Consider the following 21,562-nt stretch of genomic DNA (forward strand, 5'->3'; position numbering starts at 1 on the left):
CATCATGCAGATAACTCTGCTTGCTCACAAAGTAGATCTCAGTGTCTTTGTTAATGGGATGCATGGAAATTTCTTTAAGGCCCAAATTCTCTTTCGTACTCAGGCTATATCTCCCATAGTAAAACCCTACTTTGCACAAGCAGCCATTTAAACATAAGTTTTACTCAATATGTGACTACAAATATGAACAAATAATTGAGTACTATACCTTGGGAATCCCTTTAGAGTTCTTAATAATTTCTAAGAAAGAGTTGCGTATTAATTCCCAGCAGTCATCAAAAGATGGATTAAAGACAATAATTGGCTCATTGACTTCAAGCTTGATAATAATCAGCTGAGGTATAAAAAACTCCATTTCTTGGTAGGGCTCCTCAAAATCATTTCCATCCTTCAGGAGACATAAGATATGGTGATTATTACAAAATGGAACCTTTTAGAATCAAAGAAGTGACTTTTACCTGTTCATAGCACTACATGGGCACCAGAAAAGGAAATGAAAGGTACCATGTACTGTTCATATTTAAAATAACAGCTAAGTATGGCTTAGCCCACCTGAGTTCACTCTCTCCCCCTTCTTCAAAGTATGTTTACATTGCTTGGAAATTATTTTATTGGTATTTCCAAATCCTCTCCATCTGTTAAAATTCTAACCAAAATCTCCTCCTTTGGGAAGCCTCCCTGTTCCCCATCAAGAAATAATCTACCTCTGAACTTTCTTATTTCCACTTCCGTGTGGTATTTTATCTTTCTCTCATGAGATTTACATCCACAGGATCTGTGTCTGAACCATCTATGTCCTCCAAAATATCCAAAATAGCATTTAGTACATCATAAGAGCAGATGGCACAAGGGGTAAAGAACCTGCCTATCAATGCAGGAGATATAACAGACAGAGGTTTAATCCCTGGGTCGGGAAGATCCCCTGGAGGAGGAAATGGCAACCTACTCCAGTATTCTTGCCTGGAGAATCCCATGGACACAGGAGCCTGGCGGGCTACAGTCCACAGGGTCACGAAGAATTGAACACGACTCAAGTGACTTAGCACACATGCACAAGGGCTCAATAAAAATTTGTTGACTGAATCCAAAAGTATAAGAGTTTATCCGAAAAAAAAAGTTTATCTGTACATCCCACATGGAGTTTCTAATTAGCATATAATATATTTTAGACACTCAAAATGTCAACCTTTCTTCAGTAGAGATACTGATATGGAAGTTTAGTGAAGTGAAAGTTGCTCAGTAGTGTCCAACTCTTTGTGATCCCATGGACTATATAGTTCATGGAATTCTCCAGGCCAGAATATTGGAGTGGGTAGCCTATCCTTTCTTCAGGGGATCTTCCTGACCCAGGAATCAAACCGGGGTCTCCTACATTGCAGGCAGATTCTTTACCAGCTGAGCTACCAGGGAGGCAGTAGCTCAGTTGGTAAAAAACTGATGTGGAGACATTTCTAATTCCTAACACAGGCTAGTAACACAAGATAACCTTTCATAAAAGGCATAGTGCCTAATAAAATTGGCATGAGGCAGTTGTAAAGTATTTGCTCAAATAATTGATTCTAAAGATTCAATTTAGAATCTAGAAATTCTAGATTTGTCTAAGGATTATTGATAAGCATTAGGTGAATGTCTACTATGTATCAAATACCCATACATTTCTTTCTTTAAGACATATGCAAATTTTAGTTTTCCCTTTGTTTGGAATTTTAGAGTGAAACTTGGTTGAGTTTGAGTCTCTTCTGCTTAGCCAAACAGACGATTACATTGATATGTATAGATTAGTCCACTGTAGAATGCGAACAGTGCAGCCTAAATTTGACAGCACTGGTTCTATATTTTTTTTAATAAAAGGTCAACTGTTCATTTTTACTTTATTTGGCAAAATGCTTAGAACTTAACCTTTTCTAACCAGACAATTTAAAATTTTATCACTCTTTTTAAATTAAAATGGCACATAGTTTAAAATACAAAAAAATCTTCCTTGATTTCCCATGTTATCTAAATTTAAGGGCGTCTATGATGCTTTGAAAACTATCACAGTGTTTTAGTTTTTATCTTAGTGCTTTAGTTTTTATCTAGACTTCACTTAAGTAGTGTCATGAAAGAAGTTATTAATTAGTTCAATGAAGTCTTTTGTTTTTAGAGGTATCCATTCCAAAACCAAAGAATAAAAGCCGGTATCTGCAATGAACATGCACAACACTTCCTAAATAGCAAGCCAAAAGATTGGTAACAAACCCTTTTCAATCCCTTTTTTTTTAAACAGAGAGGATGAAAAAGTGACCACTCCTCTACAGTAGGAGGTAGACATTCCATTTTATTCATTCTTTCTTTAAATTAATTTCTCTAGTTCTGTAGATTTTTACTATATAGAAGTAGGTAATTATCTTGGGAAAACTTGCCATGTATTTAAATAAATCATTTTTATAAACTAATAATCACCACATATGTGTTCAAGTCAAGAATTTTACTTTTTGGCTTGGCTTACAGCTGAGGACCTTACATGATTAAATACTGAGTCTTGATTCCACTCCGAAGAGTCTACTGCTGATCCCCTACATACCTTGTGTATCATGAAGAAGGAAACGAGGTCCTTAAGAGAGTTAATGACCAACTCCCTGAGCTGGAGGGACATGAAGGATGCAACAGAAGCAAAATATTCTTCAATGTTACGAGAGGAGTCATAGTCACTCTTGGGAGCAAAATGGATCCACTGCTCCTTCCGGGAGACAAATAGCTGGGCACAGGTGGGGATCCATCTGTAAAGAAAGCAGGGCATCTGACTGAGAATCTCTTCCAAGTTCCAAGATGTCCTCTCAGCCACTCCCAACTCTCCACCACAAGGCAGATGGCTCCTTTCCCACTAAACAGCTCCGCAAGTTGGTACTCTCACATTCCTGGCCACTTCACCTGCCATCACCCCTTTCTGGGGAAGAAAGTAATAAGATTTGGATTGAGAGACTGTTTTCCCATTTAGCAATACCCAAACGGACAGTCCTGCTGAAAGATGAAGGTGTCCATAGTTTATTATATTCAGAGATTGGGGTAAAAGGGCATAAGGAACTGCAATGTTCTGTCCAATTTCTCTCCCTGGCAGATGTCTGTTTTCTAACTGAAACTTTATAGGGGGAAAGAAAAAGGAGAAAAGGAAGAAAACTTGGGAGGAGAAACTTCAGTGTGGTGGTGGCTGCTCAGAAGTTGAGAGCAGAAATTAGAAAACCAAAAGAAGAAATGGATGCCTCATTTTTCTTTCATCCTATTCCCCCAATTTCTAAATTCCAGCAGGAACTACTGGCATTTGCATCTTATGAAGTCTTTTTTCTGCCTGCTAGAAAAGTATTACTCTAACAGTCAGGGAAGTACTGGTAATAGTCATAGTTGTAGAGGTAATAATTACACTTAAGAGCTACTATACGCCAGCTATTGCATAAACATTTTCTCTGATAATAAAATCCGCTTAGTAGATATTATCACCATTATTTCACAGAAGGGAATTTCTCTGGCTCTGGACACAGTCCTGTATGCATTTGCAAAGGAAAAGAGAATTAAGTGACTAAAAACCCCCATCCCTGGAAATTTACAGGTGTCTATCTAGGCCACCTGAATACAAGTCATTCAAATGCATTATCCTTCCCTGGTGGCTCAGATGGTAAAGAATCTGCCTGCAATGCAGGAGACCCAGGTTCAATCCCTGGGTTGGGAAGATCTCCTGGAGAAGGAAGTGGCAACCCACTCCAGTATTCTTGCCTGGAAGATCCCATGGACAGAGAAGCCTGGCGGGCTACAGTCCACGGGGTCACAAAAAGTTGGACACGACTGAGTGTGTAACCCAGCAAGGCCTAAAGGAGTTCAGAGGGAGGGAAAGGAAGTGCTCAGCAAGCAATGGTAATGAGGAGGCTTCAGAAGGGCAAAGGAAGACTAGGAGTGAGGGTCAAAGAGCAGTGTATATGAGGAGGCACAGAGGCTCTCAGGGATGGAAACGTGGAGGGATGAGGACAGAGGAAGGTGTCAGAGAGAAGTTAGCAAAATCTGCGCACCACCCGCCCCCCGCCCCCAGGTTGGAGACCAGTTTTCACTTCAGAGAACTTTTGATTTTTATGATACTGTGACACAGCACCGTTCTGAGGCCAGATACTGACTTGTTGAGAAGAATTTGGCGTGTTTCCATGCAGTGTTTCTGAATGACATCCTGATATTCATGAGGCTGCAGAGGTAATTTTCCCGCCAGTAGTTCTGCTGTTCGAACAAACCTGAGGTCTTTAAATCTGCCAAAAGAGAGGGCAAAACATCCCAAGCCAAGAAGATGCTTAATAAAAAACTTTGTATGATGAATTCAGAGGAAATATATTTTTCATTTTTCAATGAGAGATTTAAACAGATTAAAACTAATTATATCTGAAAAATCTGAGAGTCAGAGGAGGGAGTGGATAGTCCAAAAGAACTCTTGCAAGGAGTAGAGAAACTCAGGAGCTGTTACTGAGCCTTCCTATGTGTCCTTCTCTGGGTAACCCATGGGGAGTGGGATTTTGACACTGACTTGGCATTTGGCTGACTGGAAACTAGGATATGACAAGTCAAAGCTCTTTCCGATACAGGGTAAGATAGGTGAAGACACAAGAGGACAGGGCAAGCAAAGCATCACCTTCATGATCAAGTGGGTTCTACGCAGTCTTCAATGTGGCCCCTTGGTGAGCTACTCAAGACAAATTGGAGGACCACTTTGATCTGGACCCAAAAACCCTATAAACCTGCCTCTTACAGCTGGCAGGCTCACCAAGACACCCATGGCATTCCTGGGATGTTGCCTTACAGTGTAGGAACTCAGTAAATATTTGTTAAATGAACACTTGGATCTCTTCCTGCCCTCTCTGATGATCTTATTTTCTCCTATTTCTCTCAGGTTAATGGAGGTGCTGCCCTTTACCACACTCCCCAAGGCCTTTTTTTTTTTTTTTAGCTCACTGGGCCAGCATTTCTCTTCCTGACACATATTCATTCATTTATTAATCACTCTTTGAAACCATCAGTGCCTACAACTTCCCCAGCCAGATCTCTGCTCACTTTCTTAGCTTGCCCCAGTTCTCACTTCTCATTTTCATCATCCACTGTAATGACCCACTAGGTACTTTCTCTCATACTCCTAAAATCCTACAGCCTACATTTCTATTCTTTTTTTGACGGAGGTGATGAACTTAGGCTTCATCTTGTCTGGCCAGTCACAAAGCACTGCTGGGGAGGACAGAATCGAGAACCTCACTCTCCATGTATGTTTGATATCCAACATTAGCATGGCCCTGGTCACCATCCGATAATTATGTCACTCATCTTTAGTTCAATCGTAATAAACTTCCCACATTGGCCAGAAAAATCTATTTTTTGTTCAGACCACCCTCATTCTGGCCCTTAAACGCTTCCCTTCACTGGTCATTAGGTGACCTCTTGTTTAAAGCTAAATATTACAAGTCACATAAGAACATTTCTCCATAGCATTTCCTTAACAAATCTTTCTCATTGCTCTTTTTTTTGGTTCAGCTGACAAAAACCTAAATGATTTTGGTTCACTCTTGTACAGCCAATTGATACAGCCAATATGGAAGTCAATGTGGAGATTCCTTAAAAAACAAGGAATATAACCACCATACAACCCAGAAATACCACTTCTAGATATATACCCTGAAGAGACCAAAACTGAAAAAAGACACATTCCAAGAGGATGTACACATGAATTTAACTTGATCATAAAAAGAAAATGACAAATTATTAAATGTATAGCTTTTACTGTAAGGATTCTTTATCACTTGCTTTTTTTTTTTTTTCTAATCTAGTCCTTCTTTATATTTATTTGTTTTTAATTGATTGCCTTACAATGTTGGTTTGATTTCAGTCATATGTCAACATGAATTAACCATGGGTGTACATATGTCCCCTCCCTCTTGAATTCCCCTCCCACCTCCTGCGCTTTCCCACCCCTCTGGGTTACTACAGAGCCCAGTGCAAGCTCTATTCACTGCAGTTCTATTTATAACAGCTAGGACACGGAGGCAACCTCGATGCCCAGTAACAGATGAATGGATAAAGAAGCCGTGGTACATACATACAACGGAATACTACTCAGCCATAAAAAGGGACGCTTTGAGTCAGTTCTAATGAGGTAGACGAACCTAGAGCCTATTATACAGAGTGAAGGAAGTCAGAAAGAAAAAAAAAAACAAATATTGTCTACTAACATATATATATATGAAATCTAGAAAGATGGTACTGATGAACCCATTTGCAGAACAGAAAAAGAGTTGGACACACAACTGGGCGACTGAGCTGAACTGAACTGAATGGAGGTGCAGATGTGGAGGACAGACTTACGGACAAGGGTGGGAAGAGGAAGGAGAGGGTGAGATGAATGGAGAGAGTAGCCTGGAAGCACATACACTGCTGCTGCTGCTGCTGAGTCACTTCAGTCGTGTCCGGCTCTGTGTGACCCTATGGACTGCAGCCTGCCAGGTTCCTCTGTCCCTGGGGATTCTCTGGGCAGTTGTACTGGAGTAGGTTGCCATGCCCTCCTCCAGGGGATCTTCCAGCCCCAGGGATTGAATCCAGGTCTCTTGCACTGCAGGTGGATTCTTTACTGTCTGAGTCATCAGAGAAGCCCGAGCACATACACTAACACACGTACACAGACAGCCAGTGGAAATTTGCTATATGACTCAGGGGACTCAAACTGAGGCTCTGCAACAACCACCGATTTCCCTGGGTGGGAAGTGGAAGGAGGTGGAAGAGAGATGGCAGAGGGAGGGGACATATGTACACCTATGGTTAATTCATGTTGATGTATGACAGAAATCAAACCAACGTGGTAAAGCAATCAATTAAAAATAAATAAATATAAAGAAGAAGGACTAGATTAGGAAAAAAGCAAGTGATAAGAATTCTTCTTATAGCAAAAGCTAATAATAATTTGTCATTTTCTTTATGTGATCAAATTAAATTCATGTGTACATTCTCTTGGCACTGAACTTCTGGCAATTTTATCAGCCTTGTGGCTGACTTTCTTGTTAATTTCTAGGTTAATTTTTTTTTTTAAGGCTATAAACATGCTTCTACTTAAAGCAGAACTTATTGAACAACTACTGGATGCCAAGCACTGTTCTAAGCACTTCACCCAACAATCCCATCTTGCATATAAAGAAATAGGGGTCCAGAGAGATTAACTTCCCCAAATCACACAGTTCATCAGGGACAGAGCAAGAATGAGAACCTAGGCTGGTTAGTTTCAGAGTCTACTCTATCTGTACATTATTACTTTTCTATAAATTATTATTACATACTTCTATCTCATTAGAAAACTACTTTTTTCTCATGTCCTGACTAGCACTGCTAATGCCTTAGAATTCAGTTCAAGGAAAGGAATGATTGATGGGCTCTATCCTAGGTTGACTCTACCTGCAATTATTTTTTAAAATACAGGTAAAACTAAGAATGTGAAAAACAAATAAGTCATCCAAGTAATAAGATTCCCCAAAGACGAAACACATACAAAGCTATAGATCCTCCTCAAACAAAATATTTGAGCTACTGATTAAGTTTAACCAATCACAATTACACACACATATATCTGCCTCCAATTTTTCTAATAAAAAACCCACATGGTAGTAGCACATCACTTCATTTACCTGACCTTTTGGTGAACTCTGGTGGCCTCATTCTCCCACCAGGATTCACACTCATTCTTGAGGGGCTCATAAGAAAAATTCAGTCTTTATTATTCCCAGTGCAATTGATTAATGGATAAATAAAATGTGGTATAACAATAAAATGGAATATTATTCAGCCATAAAAATGAAGTACTGATAATGCTTCAATATGGATGAATCTTGAAAACATGGATCTTGCTAACTTAATGCAGCCAGACATGAAAGGCCACATATTGTATGATTCCATTTATGTAAAATATTGAGAATAGGTAAATCCACGGAGACAGGAAGCAGATTAATGTTCTGCCAGGGGCTGAGTGGAAGGGAGAAGTGGGGTAACTACTAATGACTACAGAATTTCTTTAGGGGATAATGAAAACATTCCCAATATTTTCAGGAAAGTTGTACAAATTTGTGAGTATACTCAAAATTACTGTATTGCACACTTCCAGAGGGTGAATTTTAAAGTATGCGAATAACATCTTAATTTAGAAAAATGAAAGAGAGAAAAAGTGACTCCTGCCTCCTCTGGACTTCTACAATATCTGTGGCCAATTTAGTCACTGATAAATATAAGTGAGACTATTGTATGCCAACTCTGCACTGGCCCTGAGTTACATAAAAGAATTAGCTTAAAAAACTAAAAATAGATTTTTATATGATTCAGCAATCCCACTCCTGGGCATATACTCACACAAAAACTATAATTTGAAAAGATATATGTACCAGGACTGCCCTGGTGGCTCAAATAGTAAAGAATCTGCCTGCAGTGTGGAAGACCTGGGTTAGATTCCTGGGTCTGGAAGATCCCCTGGAGGAGGGCATGGCAACCTACTCCAGTACAACTGCCCAGAGAATCCCCAGGGACAGAGGAACCTGGCAGGCTGCAGTCCATAGGGTCACACAGAGTCGGACACAACTGAAGCAGCTAAGCAGCAGCAGCAAGTGCCCCTTCGTTCATAGCAGCACTATTTACAACCACTGAGACATGGAAACAGCCTAAATGTCCACTGAGCAATGAATGGATATAGAAGATGTGGTACACATATACAGTGAAATACTACTCAGCTAGAAAAAAGCATGAAATAATGCCTTAACAACATGGATGGACCTAGAGACTATCATACTAAATGATGTAAGTCATAAAGAGAAAGACGAATACCACCTAATGCCACCTGTATGTGGATTCTAAAATAAGACACAAATGAAGTTATCTATGAAACAGACTCACAGACCGAGACCACAGACTTGTGATTGCCAAGAGGGAGGGAGCATAGGAGAGGGACAGAATGGGAGTTTGGGTTAGTGGAAACTAACTAGTATATACAGAATAGTATATATACAATAGATAAACAACAAAATAGTATACACAGAATAGATAAACAATGAGGTCCTCCTATATAGCACAGGGAACTATATTCAATATCCTGTAATAAACCATAATGGAAAAGAACATGAAAAAGAATGTATATATACAAGCACTTTGCTGTACAGCAAAAATTAACATAACATTGTAAATTAACTGTACTTCAACTAAACAAATTTAAATAAAGAATTGGGAAAGGAACAGAAATAAGAAGACGCAAGCCCCAATCCCATACATTTCATAGGCTAGAGATAGGCAAGCTAGTAAAGGTACAATTATAATTCAGTATCATAGAGCTCATAATGGAGGTCTAATTAACACCTACTGGATACTTGTATCAGGCATTGTTCTAAGTACTCTAAATTATGTATCCCTCCTACCAGCACTATGAAGTAGGAAGTCTTATCCCAAATTGAGAGGTAAGGATGTTACTTATGAAGCGGCAGAGGTAGAGGTGGACCCGAGCAAGCTGGCCCCATGTGAGTGCTCTTAACCAGTATGTTCCAGGGCCCACACACAGACACGGATGCCGTGGAGGCACTAAGGAGGGCCACTTAGCTCTGCACAGAGGTATCCCTTACCATATGCAACCTGGGTCTAGGATTTCCGTCATTTTACTTCAAGGACAGGGCTACTCCCACATGAGATGATCTCTTACATGTGGAAGCAATAAAGGGGAAAAAGGGGCAGGAGGCACTTCTTACTCCGAAAACCACAGCTGCTTCAGGCTGAGCATCATGGGGTTCACCGTGTGCAGGTGCTCTTCGTTCCACTTCTTGGCATTCCTGTAGACACTGTGCCAGGGCACGGGGGCCCGGATCACTCTTTGAGGAAATGCTCGGGGGATGCTCTGAATGAAGAGTCTTTTCCTCTCCATGGGGTCCATGAGGATGTAATCAACTATAACCAAGAGGGCAAATGCTTGTTATTAACCAGGGGCCTTGAGCACTTTGTGCTCTTAAGTTTCAACACTAAGAAGGTAAATAAGCTTCTGTCCATTTACACTTGGAAATGTTCCCTCATTTACAAGGTCATTGGCAATCCCCTGGGTATAACTTAACTGAGTAGGTTTCACCCTGTTGGTATGTGAGACATGTAGGGGGAAGCAGAATATAACTTCAGAGTCTGGAGCACTTAGAATCTGGAGTTTAGTCCTAGTAGGATATCTAGCATCATGCATATCAAAGAACTAGTATTTGCTGAAACGTCATTACGACACAGCACACCAACATAGCTACATAAAAAAATAAACACAATACATGACACCAGATACCTATGAACAGAAATTTAGAGGCCAAATATTTCACATGATATGGACGGGCAAAAGCCTCATAGAGGAAGTAACATTTAAGCTGGGTTATAGAAAATGAGTAGGATTTTGTCTGACAGGATAAGTGCAATTCCATGGTTTTTGTATAACATGCTCAAGAAGCTGTGGGTCATGCTGTGGCAGAAATATCAGGTACAAGCAGTAGAGTTCAAGGTGATAAGACTGGAGAAGTAGGTTGAGGCTGAAATTGGAAGGGCTTTAGATGTTTAATCGGATAAGTTTGATTCTAGCCTATAGCAGACAAGAAGCCATTACACTGTACCACTAGAAGATTGATTAGGAAATTTTAAAAAACCCATTAATTTAGTAAGTATAGCTGTTTTCCAGATAAATGGGAAGGTGGGGAGCTAATATGATCACCTCTCCCCTTTGATGTGTTTCTCACAGTATTCTCACATTATTATGGGCTTCCCTGGTGGCTCAGTGCTCAACTGGTAAAGAATCCACCTGCAATGCAGGAGATCTGGGTTTGATCTCTGGGTTGGGAAGATCCCCTGGAGAAGGGAAAGGCTACCCACTCCAGCATTCTGCCCTGGAGAATTTGGAGTAGGGCACGACTGAGAGACTTTCACTTTCACTTTTCACATTACTTGCTATCATCAAACATTTCCCAATGCCCTACTGTGTGCACAAGACATGCAGCTAAACATGAAAGGGAGTGAGGGTTGATGATATATCAGTAAATGTCTAATAAGGGAGCTGAGACCCAGGAGAAAGACAAGGCCAGTGTTAAAGGCCATAGAGAAACAATGGCACAGGAGAAGTTCCAAAATGGTATGAGTTGAAAGAAGAAGCGAGAAGTGGTATGAATGCACAAGATGGAGTGATCACTGAGGGTTGCAGAGATCAAAATACTTGAAGGAAGAGGTCTTGAGCTACATTTTAAATGTCTCTGGGCGCCTGCTCCTTATGCTGTTGCCCAGGGTGAGAAGCACCTGCATCACCTGGGAGTTAGTTGGAGGTGCAGGATCGTGGGCCCCTCTCAAACTCTACTGAATCAGAATCTGCACTTTAATAAAATCCTTAGGTTACACAGATGCACAGTGAAATGTGATAAGCACTGGTATGGACATGAGTGATGGTGGCAGTGTGAGGGAGCAACTGAATGAAAAGTTACACAATATTTTTGGCATTTTTCTGAGAAAACAGAGAGAAGAACTGACAGTGAAAGGAAAGAAGGTGCCCTCCACATAGGAACCCTGCCCCATTTATGCACAGCCTTACCAATGCTCTTCATGAGGCTGCTATAATAGTCACTTTCCTTCTCCTCCACAAGGGCAGCCATCAGGGGTTCCAGGAAGGGGCTTGTCAGCAGTGTGTTTGAAATCAGCTTTGAAATCCGAACCATCACTTTGTCCTCCTCAGGGGCAATCATGTCTTTTCGGATTCCACTCGTCAAATAGTAGTAGTATCTCTTCCATAAACAAACCAGCAGGAACAAAATGATCATAATCAATTGGTTAACTGTGCCCACTTGCCCACACCCATCAGCTGCTAAAGTACCCTGTTCATACAGCACTGATCTCCTTCCTTCTTGGTCCATGACAGCACGCTCATTGTAATAAATTGTTGGTGAGTATTCCTCATGGCTCTGGAGGAGTCAACCAAAGCCAGAGAGATCTCAGTGCTGTATAAGGAAGGATTTGTCAAATGCCATGCGAATAGGAGCAGTGGGAAGAGGACTAAGCCCTGGGGTTGAAGATAACATATCTGGTGAGTTTTAAGAAGAGGAATGACAAGCTCCTCAAATGGACTCAATTCACCCTCCTTTATAACAAGGACCCTATATGAAGAAAGTACTTGATCCTATGGCTTATGGGAAAACCCCCAAGTCTGAGTGAGACTTATGATAATTACTCTAATTCAACCATGAGGACTTTTGAGTTTAGAAAAGCAACACAAACACATGAATTGAACAGGCTCAGTGTGAGCTGGTGACATTAGGAAGTTTGGTTTATTTAGGGCTTGCCTCTAAGCTGCTAGATGGCTGAATGGTTCTAGAAATGAATAATTGCAGATAAAAGAGAAGCACAAAGTATAGGAAAGGGTTTGAAATCAGCTTTGACCTTCTTTGCCAATTGTCTGTGGTCAGAAAAGGCTGGACTTGCATCTCTCCAAACTTGATAAAGGACAAATTTCCAAAGTTCTCTCATTATAAGAACTGCCTGGGGTGAGGAGAGAGAGGCTCCTTTTAAAATGCAGATTCACAGACCCCTCCCTCCTAGGGCATTTAGGATATGTTAACAAGAACTGCAGGCGATTCTTATTTTCAGGCAAGTCTGAGAAATGTTGCTATTGTTCTGTGCTCTTAAGAGAACAGAATGTTAGTATCAGCCAGACTGGTCTAAATTCTAGTTTTGCCTCTTACTGACTGTATAACTTGGGGCAAGTTGATTAAGCAGTCTCCACCCCAATTTCCACAACTTGACAACAGGAATAATCAAAATCCCCAGGTCCTGAATAGGGTCAAGCATCTAGAGGGTTTAGTATGGAATTTTGCTAATAGCACATTCTTAGTCACTATTCGTTTTTATTGTTAATCATTTTACTATACACTCTAAATTCAAAAGCTCTTTGCTCTAACGTTTTGCAGGTCTTTCAAGTTAGGGGTTAGAGGCTCAAAAGTCTATCTGGGACCAAGCAGGTAATGTTAATAACTGAAAGTTGGCTGGACATAATAAAATAATAAGGAATTGTGGAGACTGACAAACCAGAGAATGTATTTCTCATCTAAAGGAGGTAGCTATTGTTCAGTTTCAAATATATTAATTTTTTCAAGAGAGGTTAGAAATCCAGCTTATGTGAGATTTCTTTCATTTTTCCAAACACATCTGTAGGCTATATTTAACTTATGGTCGGGCTGCTGGATAAAACACGGGATGCACTGGAATATACTAAAAATTATTCATCATTTATCTGAAATTCAAACAGAGTGCCACGTTTTTTGTTTTGTTTTTCAAAATCTGGCAACCCTAGCCTATGTTCTATGCAGCCATTTTGCAACCTATGTTCTAAGAGGATCTGAAGGCACCGGTTTCTAAGACTTGCTAAAGCAGAAGACTCGCGCATGCACACCTTCATTCAGTAGTCTGCACGGGGTCTGGTCTTCAGTATCTTTATTTATTTATTTTTAAAAATAATTTATTTCATTGGAGGCTAATTACTTTACAATATTGTGGCAGTTTTTGCCATACATTGACGTGAATCAGCCACAGGTGTACCTGTGTCCCCCCATCCTGAAACCCCCTTCCAAAGCCCTCCCCCGCCATCCCTCTGGGTTGTCCCAGAGCACCAGCTTCACGAGTGCCCTGCTTCATGCATCGAACTTGCACTGGTCATCTATTTTACATATGGTAATATACATCCTTCAGTGCTATTCTCTCATATCGTCCCACCTTTGCCTTCTCCCACATAGTCCAAAAGTCTGTTCTTTACATCTGTGTCTTTTTTGCTGTTTTGCATACAGGGTCGTCATTATCATCTATCTAAATTCCATATATATGTGTTAATATACTGTATTGGTGTTTCTCTTTCTGACTTACTTCACCTTGAATAGCCATAGCAATGTTGAGAAAGAAGAAGGGAAATCAACCTGCCTGTCTTTGGACTTCAGTATTTTTAAAACATTCCTCAGGTGACTACCGCTTTTCTCCAGTTTAGAATCACTGATACGTCAAGAATAACAATTAGCAAATTGAGAGAAAGGAGGCAATAAGAATGTACCTCCAAGTCTGATTCAGATGGTTTGGTTTCTTTACTTTCTATTTCCATCTCCTGCTGTAACATCACATCAATCTGTTCTTCTGGACTCATTGGTCTGCTTCCTGGGAAAGTCAAAGATGTCACAACCTCCTTCTTCATAGGTAAGGTGGTTGAGGCTGACTTCATCCTGAAAAGGAGACACAGCTTAGTGCCTGGTTCCATGAACACTTCATTCTTCATAAGTTGTAAGCACTGGTTTTGCTTAGTTAGCTAATTTATTTTTATTTCAGGCCTTAATAAATTGGATTAAGAGTATTGGTGGGAAAAAACATAAGTAACTAGGTATCCAGGAATGCTTTAAAGTCAAGAAGCAGAGTTTGCCTCTCATGAGACCATAACCTTCTTCAGTTCATTCTAGTGTCCTGCAATCCCCTGTGCCCATAGAAAAACCTTACCCAGTGAGATCCTCTTTGTCTTTGGGGGAGAACTTCATTTTCTTCTTGTTAGGCTCTGATGAGCTTTTATTTGCTAGAACAGTGGAGAAGAAAGATATCAGTGATGAGCAGTGACCTTGGGCCACCTTCTGCCCACAGGAATGCAAGTCTTAGGGCAGTCCAAGAGAACACTAAGAGGGGTGGACTTGGTGTGGTGGGATGAAGCAGGTGATGCAGACCCTGGTCCCACTTGTACCACTAATTGCCTGTGTGACCCTGAAGAAGTGACCATCACTCCAAGCCTCAGCTTCCTCAACTGTGAAATGGGGATGAGCATACCTTCTGTTTTCTCATACACTGGACAAATATTAATATATCCTCAATTCACCCCCCCAATCCTATGTGCTCTATTTTCTAAACATGTGGTGTATTATTGCTAAATATTTTTCTTTAAATAGATTCAGACTTTTAAACTTAAGCTATTTATTTTAAAGCAAATATTATATGAGTATCACAAATAGAAAAACCAGTATCATTTTCAAGAAATATAATTATTGCAAATAGAAAAAATGATGTAATTTGCAACAAATAGAAGGCATTGCAATAAATATCATTTGTGATAAATAAATTTAATAAATAAAATATAAAACTCTACTAAGAGGACTTCCCTGGTGGCCTAGTGGTTGAGAATCCGACTTCCAGTGTAAGGAATTCGGGTTCGATCCTTGCTTGGGGAACTAAGATCCCACATGTTGTGGGGCAACTAAGCCCATGTGCTGTAACTACTGATCCTGCACACTCTAGGGCCTACATGCCACAACTAGAGAGAAGCCCACACCCAGCAACAAAGAGCCTGCACACAACAACAGAAGATCCCTGATTCCACAACTGAGGCCTGACACAGCCAAAAATAAACAAATAAATATTTTAAAATAAAAAAATGTATATACATACAAAATGTATATATATATAAAGTACACACACACACACATATATACATATATATCATTCTACTACTAAACCTTAACTGGATACTTGCTTAAGAGTCTAGTGTAAGAAATTAACATGTCATTTTAGACACGTTGAATACATACTAATAGGAAATTGATATTTTGATAGAACCAGAGGATTGAAGACTGTTAACCAAGATGTATTCTGAGTTCATACTTTGATTTCCTCAATCTACTCCAAATATCAATCCTAAAGGAAATCAGCCCTGAATATAAACCGGAAGGACTGATGCTGAAGCTAAGCTCCAATACTCTGGCCACCTGTAGGTGAAGAGCTGACTCCTTGGAAAATACCCTGATGCTTGGAAAGGTTGAAGGCAGGCGGGAAGGGGGCAGCAGAGGTTGAGTGGCATCACTGACTCAACAGACATGATTCTGAGTAAACTCTAGGAGACAGTGAAGGACAGCGAAGCCTGGTACGCTACAGTTCAGGGTTGCAAAGAGAAGAACATGACTTAGCAACTCAACAACAACAACCACAAATATAACAGTAACAGAAAAAATTCTTTAAAATTAAAAAGACGATGCATTGTTCAAAAAGATGCTCTTCTGTGTGAACTCAAACACAGTGTGAAGTAAAAATCTTAAACTTGGCTTCTGGCACCAAAGCAGGCAGAAATAATTAGGTGATTGACACCTGGGGGAATAATGAAATCCAAAACACACCATGACTGTGGGAACTGAAGCTAGGTTCACAGTATAAAGCCATGGCTGCCCTACCCATGAAGACAGGCTGAAAAGCCAGCAACACTGTCATGCAGATAAAGCACCTGTATCCTCAATTCACACAGTGACCACAGATAGCAAAGAAAAGCTGGTAATAACTAGGCCAAGCCTAACATAACCTCAGGGACCAGATCTACAACATCCCTAAAACAGCACCTTAGGATGGAAGTTCTAAGCCATCAATAATAAGATCTGGTACTAATTTGGGGTCCTAAGGTGCCAGATGAAGGCATAAGGAAGAAAGGCAAGATTTTAAAAGGTATGTCAAAAGAATGCACTGAGTACATTTATAAGTATGAACAACCAAAACTAACTTATGGTGACAGAAATAAGAAACGGGGCAGGATGGTACTGGGGAGAGGAAGGACCTGATGGGAAAGGTGCACAGGAGAACTTCCTCTAGTGATGGAAATGCCCTATATCTTATTTGGGTGGTGGCTATATACAAATATGGTATAAGCGACTGACAAAACTCACTGAACTGAACACTAAGATCTGTGCATTTTATTGTGTGTGAATTAAACAACAAATGGGAAATTCATGTAGCAAGAAGGGGAAAAGCTCTCAACATAAGCCTGCAAGCTAAAATCCCATAGCACATGAGAAAAACCAATATAAGAAAGATAGCAAATAAACTCAACAACTGAGGGAAATATTTACAAAATGGAAATAATATAGCAACACTAATATTGCTGCAAAATAAATGTTTAAGATCCTCCAAGTGATACAGAAAATGTTATGTCCATGAGAATAGAATAAGAAACTGGCAACACTCATAAGTAGAACCAATTAAGAAATCTGAAAATGAAAGACAGTGTTATTAAAATAAAAAAAAAAACAAAAAAAAATAAAAATAAAATAAAAAAAACATTTATTATACAGGATAAACTCAAGACTGAACAGAGTTGAAGAGCAAATTAGTGAGTTGGAAGATAAATTTGAGGAATTCACCCAGACACAGCACAGAAAGAATAAAGAAAAACATGAAACTGAGTTTGAGACAGCAGGCAGATTGCAAATCTCCAACATATCTCTAACAAAAACTACTAATGGATATCCTTAAGCAGACATATGTGTACCCAGTGGGACTAAACAAATTAATACATAAAAAGTACTGTGGAACTTTTGGCCACCAACATGACCACCAAGGATCCCCACTTCCTGTAATAATCGTGCTCTTGTATAGTCCTCTTGAGTGTGGGACTTAGCAACTTGATTCTAACACAGAGAAAATGGCAAAAACCATAGGATGTCACATTCAAAATTAAGCTCCCAAAAGATGGTGGTTTCTATCTTACTGGTTCTCTTCTATTGCATTTCCTCCAAGGGAAACTAGAAGTCATGTGAGTTGCCTGGTGGATAGGCCCATTCGGTAAGAAACTGATGTCTACGGCCAACAGGAAGTGGGGGAGGTGAGTAAGCTTGGAAGAGGATCCTTCCTTGGTTGCCTTTAGATGACTGTGCCCTTGGACACATTGATTGTACACTTGTAAGAGACTCTAAGCCAGTTAAGCCATTCCCACATTCTTGACAAATAACAAATGGATAACATTTGTTGACATATAACATATATGTCAACAAGATATAACATATCTTGACAGATAACAAATGGAGCTTATTTTAAACTATTGAGTTTGGTAGTAATTTGTTATGCAGCAATCAACAAGCTGGATTTAGAAAAGTCAGAGGAACCAGAGATCAAATTGCCAACATCTGTTGGATCATAGAAAAAGCAAGAGGGTTCCAGAAAAACATCTACTTCTGCTTTATTGACTACGCCAAAGCCTTTGACTGTGTGGATCACAACAAACTGTGGAAAATTCTTAAAGAGATGGGAATACCAGACCATCTGATCTGCCTCCTGAGAAACCTGTAGGTCAAGAAGCAACAGTTAGAACTGGACATGGAACAACAGACGGGTTCCAATTTGGGAAAGGAGTACGTCAAGGCTGTATATTGTCACCCTGCTTATTTAACTTATATGCAGAGTACATCATGCAAAATGCTTGGCTGGATGAAGCACAAGCTGGAATCAAGATTGCTGGGAGAAGTAAGAATAACCTCAGATACTCAGATGACACCACCCTTATGGCAGAAAGTGAAGAAGAACTAAAGAGCCTCTTGATGAAAGTGAAAGAGGAGAATAATAAAAAAGTTGGCTTAAAACTCAACATTCAGAAAACTAACATCATGGCATCCAGTCCCATCACTTCATAACAAATAGATGGGGAAACAATGGAAACAGCAACAGATTTTATTTTGTTGGGTTCAAAAATCACTGCAGATGGTGACTGCAGCCATGAAATTAAAAGACACTTGGCTCCTTGAAAGAAAAGCTATAACCAACCTAGACAGCATTATTAAAAAGCAGAGACATTACTTTGCCAACAAAGGTCTGTCTAGTCAAAGCTATGGCTTTCCCAGTAGTCATTTATGGATGTGAGAGTTGGACTATAAAGAAAGCTGAGTGCTGAAGAATTGATGCTTTTGAACTGTGGTATTGGAGAAGACTCTTGAGAGTCCTTTGGACTGCAAGGAGATCAAGCCAGTCAATCCTAAAGGAGATCAGTCCTGAATATTCATTGGAAGGACTGATGCTGAAGCGGAAACTCCAATACTTTGGCCACCTGATGCAAAGAGCTGACTCATTTGAAAAGCCCCTGATACTGGGAAAGATTGAAGGCAGAAGAAGGGGATGACAGAGGATGAGATGGTTGGAGGTTAGATGGCATAATCAACTCAATGGACATGAGTTTGAGCAAGCTTCGGGAGTTGGTGATGGATAGGGAGGCCTGGTGTGCTGCCGTCCATGGGGTTGCAAAGAGTCAGACACGACTGAGCGACTGAACTGAACTGAACTGAACGGAGCAGTCAACAAGAAGCTTGGTGTATGTTAAACATCATGCTAGCCATTACAGTCATTCTCATTTCATAGATGAGGAAACTGAGGCTTCATGAGGTTGCCCAAAGTTATCTATAGTAAAAGTGGAGCCAGGACTAGAACCCAGGATTAGAAATCTCCCAAAGCCCCATTCTAAGTAGGTATGACACACTGCAGGAAATACCTGATGGCAGCCCCTGAACGATCTTTTCCCTGGGGACACTGACGGTGACGGGCTGGTAGACTTTCAGCAGGTCCTTCAGCTTCAGGTCCCGAGCTGTCAAGGAGTAGTTGTTGGCAATGGAATCACTGGGTCCACAGTGGTGCTGCTGCTCTTTGAAGGGTGCAGCCAGGGTCCATGATGTGCGTTGCATCAAGGGGGGATAAAAGCTGTGCGACATGACTGTCTACAAGGGGAGAAATGCAGAGTGAGTCATGTGAGGGACATCATGCAGGGAGCCTGGGCTCCTCTCGGCCAGGCTCCACTCACATTGAGACTCATGGCATCCCACATGCCTAATATTCTGCACACTGAGTGCAAATACTTTTGGAATGGACACCAATTTTACCTCTCTGACCACCATGAGCATGCTTTCTGATGGCAAGGATAACAGCTGATTTTCAACATGCAGTAAATTTGTGATCAGGTAATTTACATCTATTGTCTTTACTGTTATGTACATGGCTATCAGGTAGAAATAATTGTTCTCATTTTATAGTTGAATATGCAGAAGTTCAGAGCATTTAAATAATGCAGCAGGTTAAGTGAGAAGGCTAGATTTGTGCTACTACATAGCTCTTTTTCCCACTGTGCTATAGCCTCTTCCAGTGGCAGAAATGACTGAGGCCTCTAATCCTATCTGTCAAGTCCATTTGACCCCCAACCGTTACCAGCAGAAGAGCAGCACCCAGGTGAACATACCCGATAGAGTTCAGATGGTTCTTCGTTAGCAGAAGCAGGCAGAGGGGGCAACTCTGGCCGCATCTGGGAGTGGCTCATGTAATATATGGAGTCACTTTTGGGGATCTGTGGGAAACAAATACAAAGCCACTCTTCAGGAATTAGGAAAGATTTCCAAGCCTCTGCAGTGCATAATGAGTAAAAAGTTCCTCAGAAAAGGACTTAAGCACAAATGTCTGCCATAAACACCCTTCTCACCACTATCCATTGGTTTCAATTCTTAAGAGTTAAAGTCTCTTCTCTAGCATCTCCTCATGGCTACCCTTCTATGAGCAAATTCATGTATTTTTCCCCTAGGAAGAACCCAAATCTGAGGGCACTCCCAGCTTCCCTACCCTGGGTTGTAATTAAAGGGGTTGACTTAAAAAAAATTGACTCTTGCATTTCACATGGGCAAAATTCCAAACAGAAACTCGCTTATGTAGTGGTATAAATAACTCTGTGCTTCCTGTGAAAAGAAAAGAATATATTTAAAGAGTGTGGGTGTTTGAGTCCACCATTCCAATCAGGGAGTGTGTTCTTGGGAGTGAGCCTCAGACAGAGGTGAACCTGTGGCCCCCATGGCCACGCTCAGTTCCCAGTGCTTCTTCACCTCAGAGCTGGCTTCCGTGTTGAGAGGTGCCCTGAGTTTCTTTCCTATACCCAACCCCTAGAAGCAAGACAACTATTCATCTGGGGCTGCGGAGGGAAACCTCTGGGCTGGATTTACTGAGAGATGTTGCTATACAGTACTTTAAAGGTAGTTTAAAGAAAGCCGCCAGTGCAATTTTGGCTCTGTGGTTTTTCACCTCAAGCAATGACTATGGACTGAACTCTTGTGTAAGATGAGACATTATTAGATAGATTTATTTGGGTCAGCAAATTAAGTCATGCAGGGTAACTGGCAGAAGGTAGACATGTAGGGGGTAAATGAGTCAGACGTTTGTCATCCCCATGCCCCAACCAATTCCTCACTGATGACTCAACCTCATAAAATAATCACATTAACAATAACATCTGCCATTATTCCAAACATTATGTGCCAGGCATGTATGAGATTTTTTATATCCAGTTCTAGCTGAAACTAAGGTTCATAGGGGATAGGTAGGATATTTTGTTATTCTTGCTGTTGTTCAGTCACTAAGTTATGTCTGACTCTTTACAACCCCATGGACTGCAGCCACCAAGTTTCCCTGTCCCTCACCATCCCCTGGAGTTCACCCAAGTTCATGTGAATCAGTGATGTTATCCAACCATCTTATCCTCTGCCATCCTCTTCTTCTTTTGCCTTCAATCTTTCCTAGCATCAGGGGCTTTTCCAATGAGTCTGCTCTTCTCATCAGGTGGCCAAAGTATTGGTGCTTCAGCTTCAGCATCAGTCCTTTCAATGAATATTCTGAGTTGATTTCCTTTAGGATTGACTGGCTTGATCTCCTTGCTGTCCAAGGGACTCTCAAGAGTCTTCTCCAGCACCACAATTTGAAA

At 40.6% G+C, this 21,562-nt stretch overlaps 1 protein-coding gene across 1 annotated transcript in view; it reads right to left on the reverse strand.

Moving 5' to 3' along the window:
* The window catches only part of DNAH3 (dynein axonemal heavy chain 3), a 240,635-nt gene that overhangs the window by 210,334 nt on the left and 8,739 nt on the right, over positions 1–21,562 (reverse strand). Inside the window, exons 3-11 of the mRNA XM_061152967.1 lie at positions 20,060–20,164; positions 19,322–19,544; positions 14,542–14,614; positions 14,108–14,273; positions 11,609–11,798; positions 9,759–9,954; positions 4,140–4,265; positions 2,564–2,759; positions 209–388 (exon numbers count right to left, since the gene is read on the reverse strand). Of these exons, the coding sequence (XP_061008950.1) occupies positions 209–388; positions 2,564–2,759; positions 4,140–4,265; positions 9,759–9,954; positions 11,609–11,798; positions 14,108–14,273; positions 14,542–14,614; positions 19,322–19,544; positions 20,060–20,164 (1,455 nt within the window). The remainder of the gene's footprint in view (positions 1–208; positions 389–2,563; positions 2,760–4,139; positions 4,266–9,758; positions 9,955–11,608; positions 11,799–14,107; positions 14,274–14,541; positions 14,615–19,321; positions 19,545–20,059; positions 20,165–21,562) is intronic.

The sequence above is a fragment of the Dama dama genome, chromosome 10, assembly GCF_033118175.1.
Source record: "Dama dama isolate Ldn47 chromosome 10, ASM3311817v1, whole genome shotgun sequence".
Classification (NCBI taxonomy): domain Eukaryota; kingdom Metazoa; phylum Chordata; class Mammalia; order Artiodactyla; family Cervidae; genus Dama; species Dama dama.